Here is a 14,016-nt window from a genome sequence, read left to right as displayed (position 1 = left end):
GATGGTAAAAAGTCATTGCTTAATGAAACACCTATTGCCACAGTTTCATATGCTGCCCATGGTAAAGTTCTACTTTCCATATTTGAATAAGAAATATGAGTGTTGCATCAGCTTCTAAAATCTTAAACTTGATAGGATGAGGTTTATGGAATTTAGGTTTGCTAAATGTAGCCTTAAATTTTGATTTCATTGTAATCCTTGGTATTGGCAATCCCAGTGCCAAGGAAGTTGAAATGCTCCCTTCAATGAGGTTGTAGTGCCAACTGGCATCTTTACTGTCATGGTTTAATGAAGAGCACTGTCAAGGTGTTCATGCCAAATCTGACCTGTTTCTTTATAGGAATTTTAGAAAGAGGGAAAACCATCTTACTTTGGATCTTCCAAATCCCTTGCATTGCTGAAAAACAAACTTCTTAAAAGTTTTCAAGCATGACTGATTTTGATGGGGGGAAGTAAATGATTATTTATTCAGAACAAATATTGATGCAGATGAAAAATGAAAATTTACATGGAAGCTGAAATTGTAATCACGCGTCCACAAGATAAGGTGGACTATAGGATACATGTCAAAATGGACTGGAATTGACTTACCTGTAGAGTTTGTAAGAAATGGTGAGTAATAAGTAACAGAATCTTGACAGTGTTCTCGAATAATTATGAATTCAAGCCATTCTGACTTTTACAATTAAACATTATTTGCACTGTTCTGACATTGGTGCAGTTTTTTTAACAGTATAATGATAAAAGCTACAGTAAAATGCATGTGGAAATTTGTATTGTGGAAAAATTGATCTTTTAAAAGAAAATGTTAATTTTGAAAGTTTTAAAATTGAATATGTAAAGGAAATGATACTTCACTAATGGATATATAGATATATGGTTTTAGATAACGCTTAATTGATCGTGATGGATGTCATTGTTGTAGATCACATCAACATTATTTGAAGTTATCAGCCTATGATGCTTACAAAATATCACACATCCTGTTATATTAAGACAGAAGTTTACTATTGTATTACAGCAGAAATGTTGGAGGTATATAATTCTGTGTTAGCTTATATATTAATGAAGGTATTTGTGTTCCAGAATTGAGTAGCTTATGCAAATTACTGTTGAAGCTTATAGAAGAGCTTACAGAAAACTAAGGATTGGAACTAGTCTATTTTAATGAAAAATAGTATTTCTTGGAACTCATGTTTAAAGCAATTATTCTAGACTTTACAGTCTACATTACATAGCATATAGCTGAACTAAAGTGAACTTGATAAGCAACAATATTTGCAAACATAAGTGAATATAAGAAGTGATGAGTAAACTAAATTTGATTGTTTATACCAGGGGTGTCAAACTGCCAGCCCGTGGGCCGGATATGCCATCAGGAAGCCGCGCCCACCTCATTGCCGGCAATGGCAAAACCGTCCCGATACATTGCACAATGTCACATGACGTCGCGAGTTTGACATATCTGGTTTATACTCTAATAAGTATTCTTAATCACAGGTAGTATATAACTAAGTTTGGCTGAAGTGGAAAAAAATCTGGAAATCCCAGGGCTTATATACTAGACAGGGGCAATTGCCACTATTTGAATAGTTTGCCATGTATTGACATGATCATCAAAAATTAAGCACAATTTAAGATAGTCGTTAAAGAATATTCTGACAAATCATTAACTGAGAATTGTCAACTACATAAAGGTATCCTGAAATTCTGTTTGCCCTTCAAAGATGGCTTTTAAAGAAAACTGTAAAAAAGTATGCATATACTTTTGATAGTCCTTGGTAAGAAGTTATGTTCTATGAAGTAAATAGGGGTGATGTTAAGCATACTTTATTACAGTAAAAGATGAAAATAAAATAACACATTGGAAATGAAACTCAAATTATTAAAAAAAAGATATTCGTTAAAAATGAAATAGTTGTAAATTGATTTAAGATCGTACAACTTTTGAGATTAGAATCAGTATTTACTTATAAGTTAAATATGAATGACTAACTGGATACTATATTTAATCAAGCAATGAGTTTTTTTGGATTTAATTGCTGCAAAAAAAACTTGTGACATTGTATTTACTATAGTTGTGTTATGCCATAGTATTATACTTTTTAATACTTTTTAGAACAAAACGTCAAGATGTTATATGAAGTGTATACTGCCCCCCCCCCCCAAAAAAGACTTGGAATTCTAGGAATAGTACATGTGTTGAACACTCAGAAACATAAAGTTAATATTAAATGATTAATGTCATACATATTTAATCCTAATATTCATATACTCTTCTAGAATAGGGATATGTTAGTATGATTGTCTGGTATTCTGAAGAAGTTGTGCACAGACAATGGAGGTAAGTAGGTAATAAGATTTCGGTATGATTGAGTTAAAACAGGTGATATAAAATTCTAAAAAGAAGGAATTCCTCCATTTTAACCCATCTGCAGACAAAAGATGGGAAGAAGGAAAATTTGCCAGTATTATTCTGCCAAGCACACCAACTCACATTCAATTTGGAACTGTCCATGAATTCACAGATACAGAGATTGGGGGCAAAATGATGCAAATTGCCCTTTGAAATGTTCTCCCAGACGCAAGGTGAGCTTCCATTCATGGCCTTTTGGAAAGATCTGTAGGCCTGGCTGTACTTCCCCACAGAGGAGCACATAGCTGTAGAGAGAGCTAACTTGCCCTGCTCTTGAGATATAAAGCTTTTGTGTTTTTATACCTATGTATACACCACCCAGAAGTGTTCTGTGAGGGAGATCAATGGTTTCTAAATGTGATCTATATAGGTTAACCTAGGAATAGAAAAGCATTCATAGAATATTAATATACAAGGACTCTTTCTTGAATGCAGAACATAACTGTTTTAATAATGTACTGTATTCCAGACAGAATCATGAATTCCGTGCCAGTACCAAAGCGCTTATTTGTAGTGGGATTACAAGGCTGGGACATCCCACATGAGAAAATTACATGTGCAGATATTTGGATGGTTGTGCCAAGAATAACCATACTTGGATTACTTTTTCTAAGACTAACTCATTTGCTCTGTGGGGGGTGCCCATTTTGTATAGTTTGCATTTATACTTAGTAGTTTAATTCTGAAACTACGTTTAATTTTTGTTGGATATTGACTATTTCATTGCAAGCTAAACTACAAAATGTGTATACCGTACTTTGTTAAAATAACCTATTGACTTTTCTGAAAGAAAAATATCTAAAGGAAACTACAGTACTTTAAATTAGTTTTAATTTTAAAGTAATGGTTAGAGCAGGGGTGTCAAACTGCCGGCCCACGGGCCGGATGCATCATGGCAAAACTGCGCCCAACCATTGCTGGCAATGGGAAAAAAAGTCATGATACATCGCAACACATCACGTGACATTGTGAGTTTGACACCCCTGTGTTAGAAGATTGTGGAAATATCACATGATAATGAGTTCTATGCTTTTTGTTCATGCCACAAAACTGAAGCTTAAAAAGATTTTTTTTTACTTATAATGATCCAGATCATACTGCATAGCAAGCCAAATTAGGTTTATCAAAATGTTAAGCTATTTTTCCTGCAATTTAATTTCATATTAGTTTTGATTTGCACAATACTAGTAGTTAGCCTTATAGATGACATTATTAAAGGAATACATCCTAGCACAAACACATGACACAAAAACCATCTTTCTATATAATGCAGTTACTTAAGCTTTAAAACACAAAACTCAAAAAAGTTTCAAATACATTTTAATACCTTAGAGAAGGAGGGTTATACTTTCAGCATTAATAACTCAAGACTTTTCATAAATGGAGTTGCCCATAGAGAAGGTTGTGTTTCCTGTTCTCATGCATATAATTTCATTGGATAAGGGGCATAACAGAAACATCCAAAAATCTCCATTTGGGCCAGGAAAATATTTTAAAAATATATTCCTTTAAATATTTACAACCCAAATTGTTCATGGTTTTAAATATATAAAAAGGGACTTGGAAATTTTTGGGAGATCTATTTATGTAGTCCGATTATATTCATTTCTATTTAGCTTAGCTGAGAGGTCTTTAGAATATAATATACATCATTGGGGGAAAGAGTGCTGGGATGTGCGTGATAAAACTGCCTTAAAACGGCAGCTGTCTCCCATTATAGTCGGGAAAGAATAGGGGGCTTGCAAATTGTAACCGACTTTTTTTTAGCAGAGTTCATCCAGTAAACAGGCTTGTAACTTGTAGCCAGCTTTAAATTAATCTAGAACAGCGACTTAGCAGTAAAATCAAACAATGTCAATTGGTTAGCAAACTCACATAAGCACTTCATCAAGAAAGACAGTCTCTTGGAAGCCTGCTCCGTGTCTTCGATAACCAGCTAATTATGTAGCCGCACGGGAGTATACCGCATTAGCGGAGCAGGTGAATGCAATTTATCGCTGGTGACGTCCAACTGGTTTGCATCGGAAGTGATGAACGGGAACGGGTTGCTTAGGTATAACTGCCAGCTTCCCTCAATATTTGCCATATCGGCTGCAAACGAACGAAAATTGGAATTGATATTCAGCAACATCTGGTCCCCAAGTTTCCTATCGCTGCTGAAAAAACATCTTTCTGCAATGGATTTGTGGGCAGGACACACTGCAATCAAGCCCAGGCATCTCTTGAGGGAAGAAGCTTTCAATTCGGGAGGGAGCCGCCGCGTTTTTAGAGTTTCAAGGCTTCCATCCAACAGAAAGCGGGAAGTTCGGCGTTCCGGGCACCTGGGGAACGATTGACGCCGCCATTTTAATTGGCTTTATTTCCTCCAGGCTAAAGGGCAATCTTAAGAGTCACGTAAGGGCGGAAGTGCCTCCTTATATTCCGTTCTTCCCCTTCTTGTTTGGTCGATAGTTTTTGCAACTTGAGAGATCGCGAGAAGAATTAAAGAAACGACCGAACTCCGCTTCTTTCAAGCAGCGGTTTATTGGCGATAACTAAGGGAACGGGAGAGGAAAGTAAGCAAGAACGGCTTCGGGGCCGGCGAGGATTATCTTCCGCCCTGGAGAAGCGACGCTATTGGTCTAGCCCTCCGCCACGTGATGCAAAAGGCTCGAGTGGTGGAAACCGGAAGGCAGGGGCTTTCGGTCCTTTCAAGTGTGCTACGGAGCGCCTGGGGATCCTTGGGTCAAGCTGAAGCTGGGGGCGCAGTCCCCACCCATCCTCCAGGATGAGGTGGGCACGCGCGGCCGTGGAGAGGCTGTGCCAGCGCGCGCGCAGGGTGGACTTTCTGCGCGAGACCTGCCGGCAATACCCTTTGTTTTGCTGTATCTTTTTGGGGTTCAGTGTGGCAACGCTCCTGCTCAGCCGGTAAGGAGACAAGTCCGCCTGGGTCCGGGTCCCCCGTTGCGGCGGTGATGCTGGCCGATATGAGTGAGGTGGCTTGGACTTGGTTACATGTGTTTGCTGGCGCAGCTTCTCCCTACGGGGCGATGGAGGAGGATATAACTCGAGAAGGAAAACGATACTTTTTGATAGGATGAAGAAGGGGAAGATGTGATGCTTTCTAAAACAAGAGGCAAAGAAGGCTTGCCTTTTGATATGACTGGGATGCCACGGGAACCATATAAGTTACCCAGTGGTTCTCAAAGTATGTAGCGCTGCGATCCCCTAAAAGTCTGGATTTGTGCGACAGCCCCTGCCCCCCACAAAGGAAATAATTCCATTGAGGTTGGGAAAGAAAGATATGTTACTTTTATAAGTTTTATTCTAACCACCACCATAATATATACCACAGAGTTATTGAATATTATGGAACTGTAGTTGTAGGACTTGCTCTGGAAAATGAGTAAAGCTCAACCAGTTTTGGTAATGTCCTACTTTACTGTTGCAAGTGTGGTTGGGTATTTTTTGTTCTTTTTAAATGTGATTTCCAAGGGGCTCTGGCTTACCCATCGAGAACCCCTGGCCAAGTAAGAATGGGAGGCCAATAAGATTAGATACACTGGCATGGAAGTGGCTGGATTGTTTTCCCTTCTCCCAGCCCTTCAGTTTACAGTACTGTACACGTAACTCAGCATAGCACACATTGTTTTCACCAACCCCAGTCAATTATCCAAGTTACTAATTTCTTACCATATGTTTATGCTCTTCCTTTTTAGCATGATTCAGGCAGGTAGAAGGCGTAAACATAAACATGTATGATTGTTTTTCTTCTTACCAACTTTCTAAAGGATTCCAGTTAATTTCACTTTTTTGTCTCAGTGTACATAATCCACTTATAAACAATTTGATGTGAAGGAGGGATTTATAATTTACCAGTGAAACAGCTTGCCTTCAGACTTCGTAGATGCTTCATCACTGGAGGTGTTTAAGAAGAGACTGGACAGCCACCTGTCTGAGATGGTATAGGGTCTCCTACTTAAGCAGGGGGTTGGACTAGAAGACCTCCAAGGTCCCAGTTCTGTTCTGATTGATTGATTGAATTGTTCCAATATAAACAAGGCTGGTTTTCTTTTGAGTTACGCTTCAAAAGTTCCTTTTAGAAAAAAAAAGGACAGTATGAATTGTTCTTTCTGAGAGATATGAAGAAGTTGGTTAAAACAATGGATGACAACTCCTCCTCCACTAGGGAATTTTAATATTTATTTACAGTATAGCTGTTTTAGAAGACTAATAAGAGTTATAGTTTATACATCTGTTAATGCCAGGTAGAGGAAATCTTATTTATAAGTTGTGGTCATAGTGTATGCAAAACAAAACAAAACAAAATTCAGATAACAAGTACATTGTCAGAATCTGGAGAGGACCAGTTAAGGAATAACAGACTTGTGAGTCTTGAAAGCATAACTAAAAAAAAAAATTTGAAGTAAACTGCTATTCTGATTTTAATTGTCAAGACATAATAGCCTCCAAGGCAAGGTGAAACAGTGCAAATGTGTTTATACTATTAGCAAAAAAACGGTCTGGTTAACAATTGAGTGCTTCCTGCCATTTCCCCCCTGCTTGTCTTAAATTGCTTTGTTATGCGAACCTAGAGCAACAACTTCTTTGGAATCATAGAAATAGGGATGTGTAACCAGGGTTTATTGTGGGTTTGTATATGTGGAATTTTTTTCTTCCTGAAATAGTACAGGAAAGATCAAGAGTAAGGGCCAGGTTTAAAGAACTTAACCGATTCCAATAGTTGCATTTTGGTTATTGTAAAGAGATTTCCCCTTAGATTGCTGAAATGAAACTAAAGCATCAAATCCTTCTTTTTCCCTAACCCATAAAATTGCCAGCTTTTTTTTGAACTCAAGACAAATTCATATTTAATACAGTATTTATATCTATTTTGGAAATCTTACACTGAGGAGATAGCTTTTTTTAAAAAAAAAAACTAAAGTTGGGTTTTGGTTGCCATTTTCCTTCCTTCCTTGATGTATGATGTTTGCATGTTCCTAACTACAATACTTTATTTATTTATCAAATTTATATGCCACTCATCTCTATCCAGAACGACTCTGGACAGCAAAGTAACATTTTCTCTTAAAAATATTAATAAATAAAGCATTCTGTAAATTGGCCTATTGGGCCTGAGTGTGCTCTTTCTAAAGTAAATACCATGCAGGATGATTGTTTTGATAGGTATGTTATTATACTTTGGGCATGTAGGTATTGAATATAATATTCTAGATTTAGAGGCAGAGCTGTGTTATTTTTCACTGTCTGTCGGATTGTAATTTTTCCCTTTACTTTTGAGGTATCGTCACATCTTAATGATCTTCTGGTCTTTTGTGGCGGGATTTGTAACATTCTATTGTTACTTAGGACCAGATACCCTCTTACCAAATATTCTGTTTACAATAAAACAAAAATCCAAGGTAATGTATAATTTTATCAATGTACTTTTGATACCTCATGATGGACATTATTGAAATATTGCTTGTGTTCCTTGCAGGCTTCAGCATGTTTAAATGTTAAATGGGAAGCTAACATTTTAGATCTATTCATTAGTAATTACTTTTAGTTGCTAGTGATGCAAATGAATTCTATCCTTGATCTAAAAGGAAGAATAAAGTTGTAGAAATAACTTGTGATTGTGTTAAAGGTGTGTTAAATAAACATTTTCTTTTACTTTTGCACCCTTGTATGTTTTGAAACATTTGAACATAGTTGTTCGGCAAATTTTGATACTATATGTAAAGATTTGTAGTGGGAACAGGAAGTCCATTTTGCCATTATGATTTAATAAAGTTAGTTTAATTTCACTCATAGGTTTAATGGCATTTTTTTAAAAAAATCATTCTTTTACCATTCTCAAAAAATTGATTGTAAGACAGTCCTTTAATCAATTAAATTAAATTAAAATTATTTGATAGATTTTCATTGATTAACTGGGTAGGATATATTCATAACATATAAAGAATTATTTTGTTGAGTTCACTGTATAACTACTGAATATATTACCTATTAGTGAACTAATATTTAGAAATCTTGGCTAGGAAGAAATTGTTCATCCTTATTTTGCTTTCTGTATTTTTAGATCATACAAAAAGGCTATGAAACGTACATATTAAAAAAAGCACACAAGAGTCTTCAGATGTAGGTGTTATGAGAGTAGAGCTGGCAAGCTTATGAGACTGGAGAAGTGACTTGAAGTTGTAATGAAAGAGGGAGATTCTAAGGCAATTTATATTTTTCTGCTTACAGGTATCCTCGACTTATGACTGCAAGTGACCCCCCAAATTTATGTTGCTAGGTGACCTAAGTGGATCTTTTTCCATTTCAAACCCTTTCTTGCACAATTGTTAAGTGAATCACTGCAGTAAAGTTAATACGGTTGTTAAGTGAATCTGGCTTCCCCATTGACTTTGCTTGTCAGAAGGTCGCAAGAGGTGAACCTATGATCACCTAGGATGCAGCAACCGTCATAAATACACATGACCATGGGGATGCTACAGCAGTGTGAAAAATAACCGTGTCACTTTTTTCAGGCCCATGGTAACTTCAAACTGTCACTAAACTGATAGTTGTAAGTTGAGGACTAACTGTATTTTCAGATAAGGTTTGATATTACTGCTGCTTTAAACGAATACACCCAGAACTGACTGTAGTGTTAAAAGGGGGGGGGACTTGCAAAGTTTTCACTTGCAGCATTATCCAAAGTAATTCCTATTTCCCTGATTTGGTTGGCTTGGTAGGAAAGTTAGTCTTTCAGTAGTAGCTAATAAGGACTAATGGGGAGAAAGGGAAGGCAGAAGAGAAGGAGAAATGACATTTTGAAGTGGGAGCCAAACTCTATACCAGTGATGGCGAACCTTTTAGAGTGCCCCAAAACCACCTCGCCCCGCCTCTCCTGCCCACAGGGCCACCCACCGCCTCCATGGCCCGCCACAGCAGATCGCCCAGGCAGCCCAGCAGCGTCATGGCGGCCACGCTCTCTGTCCGCACCCCACAGCATCATCTGCACGCAATGGGGTGTGAGGGCGGAGTCTTGTCCCTGCTGCCTGGCTGCCATGTCCTTGGCTGCGCTGCTCCACACAGGCTACGACCGGAGCAACTCTTGGGGGGGCTGCTGGTGAGGGGGCCGTGGGGGGTGGCGAGGCTGAGGCGACGGCGTGCGTACCCACAGAGAGGGCTCTGAGTGCCACCTCTGGCAGCGTACCATAGGTTCGCCACCATTGCTCTATACATTTGAGAATTGCTTCAGTGTAAATTACCTGAACTTTCTAGCTAATGTCTCTTAAAATATATTTATGCTAGGGGAATATTTTTTGTTTTTTTCCATACTGTACAGATAGTCTTCAACTTACAACCATAATTGAGCCCAACATTTATGTTGTTAAGTGAGACACTTATCAAGTGAGTTTTGCCCCATTTTATGACTTTTCTCACCACATTTCTCAAGTGAATCACTGGAGTTCTTAAATTAGAAACACGGTTGTTAAGTGAATCTGGTTTCCCCATTGACTTTGCTTCTCAGAAGGTCACAAAAGAGGTCATCACATGAGTCCGGGACACTGCAACCATCATAAATGTGAGTCAGTTGTCAAGCATCCGAATGTAAATCACGTCACCATGGGGACATTGGGTCATAAATGTGAAAAATGGTCATAAGTCACTTTTTTCAGTGGCTTTGTAACTTTGAATGGTCACTAAATGAACTGTTGTAAGTCGAGGACTACCTGTAATTGCATTTCCTCACTTCCACAACTGACAAAGTTTGATCAGTTTTGTTACCAGAAAAAAATTCTTGAAATGGATAGCTATTTTCCTAGTATACTGAAGAATGAATTTCTTTCTGTGTTTTGCTTTTAGCAATTAAAATTGCAAGAACAATCTTCCCAGAATGGCAGTTGTGCTATATGTGGAGATATCAAATGTAGTAGACATGGGTGAGTTAAAATATTTTGGGAGGTAATTATATTTTCATAACTTAATAAAGATGAATGGAATATTTTTGTTGTTGTTTCTATAGACCTGCATCGCTACTAGAAGATTATCAGCCTTGGCTGGGCCTAAAAGTTCCTTCTAAAGTTGATACTTCTTTATCAGAGGTAATTGTTTAGCATTAGCAGTTTTAGATAACTCATGTTACTCATTTTTTAAATTAGAGGTTTTTTATTGCAGCAGTATCAATTGCTGTTCTTCTAAAAATGCTTAAATATCAATATTTCTGTTGTATTTTCTAAATCCCAAGATGAACAACAGTTTTCATTATTTTTACAGTTGTTACCTTGGTAGATAGTTAATTCTTTCTGGCTGCTGATAATGTAATAGCATTAGAAAATCTACGTGCTATTATTCAAGTGTCTCATAAACTGAATACGTGCGAAAATTTATCTAGCTGTACTCTAGGACCTATAACTATGAAAATAGATGCAGGTAGCTATTGTTGTTATGTATGTTATGGAATATGTCCTTCAGTTGCATACCATGTCCATGGTTATCTCATGAACAAGCAACTTGAACTACCAAATATGGAGTGAAAAATATTCTGTTTAGTGCTCTTACATATTTATATGCACTAAGTATTATTGTTGGCTATTTTGTGGCATACACGTCTTAATTATTTTACTTGTTTGCAGATGTTTGAGCTAGTACTAGAAAACTTTATTTATCCTTGGTACAGGTAAGATTCTTATGTAATTTGCCTTTGAAATTCCATCTGACCTTCCTAAAACAGTATTTTGTTATCTTACTTTTAGGTTTAATTGGGTTGTTTAATTATACATTCCTCCCTCCTCCCCCCCCCCAGGTCAATTTGTACCTTAAGTCAAATTATATTGTAAGGTCTTGCTTGTGTGGTGATATATGACTCTTTAAATTCTGACTTCAGTTTTATTTTCACATGACTATTTTTGTATTTCTGCCTCCATCTTTATTTGTTTACATAAAGCATTTACATGTCTGCCCATCTTAAACAAATTCTAAGCAGCTCACAACCCAAGAATAAAAACAACAAAATAATAGCAGAAAACCTAATCACTCACAAGTGTTACCAGTTCTTGTCCAGTATGTATACTTCTCTGGGGATAAAATCCATGACATCCAGTAGGACTTACTACAGAATTAAGAACACTTAACTTTATGGATTCTAAATGCAAGCTTTTTCCCCTTTTCCTGTCTGTATATTGGTATTTTGAGTGTGAGCCAGAAACTTGTGTGTGTAGAATAGATAGAGTATATATGTATGTTGATAGGATAACTTTATAAGCAATTGATTTTTATTGTTAGTTTAATTAGTATTTAACTTTTTTGTCCTGATTTTGCCTGTTCTTGGAAGCATGGTCATGAATATTGTCCATGCATTACTGAGGCAAATACAAGTATGTCAAAATACTTATATGTTTGGGGCAGGGATCCTTCAGAATTGGTTTTGATGGGAGTTGGCAATTCTTAGTTACAAGACAGGATCCTGGGCGATGCAGAATTTTGTTTATTTCTAGTTTTTTTCCTGTTTAAAGTTCCTTTTTTTTTTTTTCATTTTGAGCTACATTAGATTTTCAGCTTTTTATTCTAGCTCTCAGTGCCTTTGATGTATAAATCTGATTTTTAAATACCTATAGATATTTTCTTCAGTTTCTAAATAAAAGAAATTTTGATTAAAGGGGAATAATCCCATTATCTGAGGTATAACTTAAATTCCAAAGCTCCCTAGTAAGGTTTGGTAAGTGTTCCAGTTTTCAAGTTTAAACTTTGCAAAAAAAATAAAATAAAATAAAGTTAAATTAAAATTTAGTGTGAAAACTGCTAGAAGACCATTTCAAAGGCTTCCTCAGAATTCTTCCACTTAACGACAATATTAAAGTGCTGCTCTTTAGGAAGTTTCTGACTATTGTTCTGATCTCTGATCTGCTTCAGCAAAAGGCAAATAAGAATGTAGCTTGCAGGAGAAATGCGGGAGGAGAGAGGCAGGACAGGGAACTCTCCCTGTAGTTTCAATTACTTCTGTTAGTTCTTCAGTCCATAGAATGATCGCTCTGGAATTGGAGATCTGACAGCAATGGGGTTCGTCTCCCTGCTTTGCTTGCTTCAAAGAGGAGAGGAGACTTCATTCCCACCCACCCCTCCATTTCTCCTATTGCCAGAGAATGGAGGGAGAGAAGGGTTTTTGCTGTCATTTTTTTTTTTTTTACTTCCATGGAGCGATTGTTCAAAGAAATCAATATTGACAGCGACAGACCTGCTCTCTTCTTTTATTTTTTTTTCTCCCTTTCCATTCATAGACTAGATCAGTGGTGGTGAACCTATGGCACGCATGCCAGAGGTGGCACTCAGAGCCCTCTCTGTGGGCACATGCACCGTCACCCCAGACCTGCCTCCCCCACGGCCCCCTCCTCATCAGCAGCCCCCCGGAGACTTGCCCCCGAACACAGTCTGCGCACAGCAGCACAGCCAAGGGCATGGCAGCCAGGCAGCGGGGACAAGACTCTGCCCTTGCACCCTGTCACACATAGATGATGCTGCGGAGCATAGGTGGAGGGCATGGCCGCCATGGTGCTGCTGGGCTACCTGGGCAATCTGCTGCGGTGGGCTGTGGAGGCCGTGGGTGACCATGCGGGTGGGCAGGGCGCAGAGCAGGGGTGGGTGGGGAGGCGGGGCGTTTTTGGGGCACTCGGTCTCTGAAAGATTCGCCATCACTGGACTAGATACTGCAACAAGTAATCCACAGTTGGTGGTGCAATCTTGGCGTGTATCTTATGGAATATTATGGGATGTGTGTTGAAAATTGCCATGGTTGGTAAGGAGCTGTCATGGCTTTCTCTGGAAGGAAGTGGTTAAAGAACCATTTCCTGACCTCCCACATATATATCGGTCTCTGAGCCTTGGCAGCTCTGAGGATCTGCATGATGGGCAAGAAGATTGCTATGACTGATCCTCAAACAAAAGTCGAAAGCCCCCCAAAATTGTTAGCAAGAATTATGTTATTCTGAACGCACTTATGATTTTTTTTCAAAATTCTGAATAGCATATTTGAGTAAAGTTCTCAAATTATTAGTATTAGTATTTATGTTTATAGACCTCGGAATATCATAGGCTTGTTGATTTATAGATAAGAGACACAGGAAATAATATAAAGATTATAAAATGTATACGAAGAAAAAGTCCACAAACTAATGTAAACCTAAAATAAAACTAGTATTATTGTTTAATAAAATTAAGCTAACCAAACCGTAGCCAAACTAACATGGAGCTACATTTTGTTTTGAAATTCTATAGACAGATAACTGATGATGAATCATCCGTGGATGAACTAAGAGTAACATTACGATTTTTTGCATCTGTGTTACTTCGCAGAATTTACAAGGTGAGAAACACAATGATGGGATCAGTACTGTATTTAATTAATGCTTTGAGGCATAGGCATAGTAAAAAATATTTAAGAGATTATCTCATTGTAAATATAATTGTTTTATATTCATTTTATACTTGTATAATTCTTTAAAAAAACCTTGGAAAAAGTTAGTTTAGTAGAGAAGTGAAAAGCATTTAATGATAAGTTTTTATGAACTATAAAGAGATAGTTGTTCATCTCTTCTGAATGCTTTTATGAAGTTTGCAAAATAGCTCCAAAA

At 37.5% G+C, this 14,016-nt stretch overlaps 2 protein-coding genes across 11 annotated transcripts in view; both read left to right on the top strand.

The window, feature by feature from the left end:
* Window positions 1-710, top strand: part of LOC120307866 (synaptotagmin binding cytoplasmic RNA interacting protein) — a 22,605-nt gene extending 21,895 nt beyond the window's left edge. For all 5 annotated transcript variants that reach the window (XM_039343070.1, XM_039343068.1, XM_039343066.1 and 2 more), the window contains exon 12: window positions 1-710. This exon is cut by the window's left edge. The gene's annotated coding sequence lies outside the window, so the exon portion shown is untranslated.
* A 4,342-nt stretch (window positions 711-5,052) lies between these two features.
* The window catches only part of SNX14 (sorting nexin 14), a 38,259-nt gene continuing 29,295 nt past the window's right edge, over window positions 5,053-14,016 (top strand). For 5 of the 6 annotated variants that reach the window (XR_005556675.1, XR_005556676.1, XR_005556677.1 and 2 more), the window contains exons 1-6: window positions 5,053-5,323; window positions 7,698-7,818; window positions 10,256-10,332; window positions 10,416-10,494; window positions 11,026-11,069; window positions 13,661-13,748. Coding sequence is in view for 3 of the 6 variants with exons in the window: in XM_039343061.1 (XP_039198995.1) it covers window positions 5,184-5,323; window positions 7,698-7,818; window positions 10,256-10,332; window positions 10,416-10,494; window positions 11,026-11,069; window positions 13,661-13,748 (549 nt within the window). In the remaining 3 variants the exon portion in view is untranslated. Of the gene's footprint in view, window positions 5,324-7,697; window positions 7,819-9,934; window positions 9,975-10,255; window positions 10,333-10,415; window positions 10,495-11,025; window positions 11,070-13,660; window positions 13,749-14,016 lie in introns of those variants that run through there. The other variant, XM_039343062.1, reaches the window with a different exon arrangement.

The sequence above is a fragment of the Crotalus tigris genome, unplaced genomic scaffold (genome assembly GCF_016545835.1).
Source record: "Crotalus tigris isolate CLP2741 ecotype Arizona unplaced genomic scaffold, ASM1654583v1 scf7180000017833.3397121, whole genome shotgun sequence".
NCBI lineage: Eukaryota > Metazoa > Chordata > Lepidosauria > Squamata > Viperidae > Crotalus > Crotalus tigris.
This window is presented reverse-complemented; position numbering and strand designations above follow the sequence as displayed.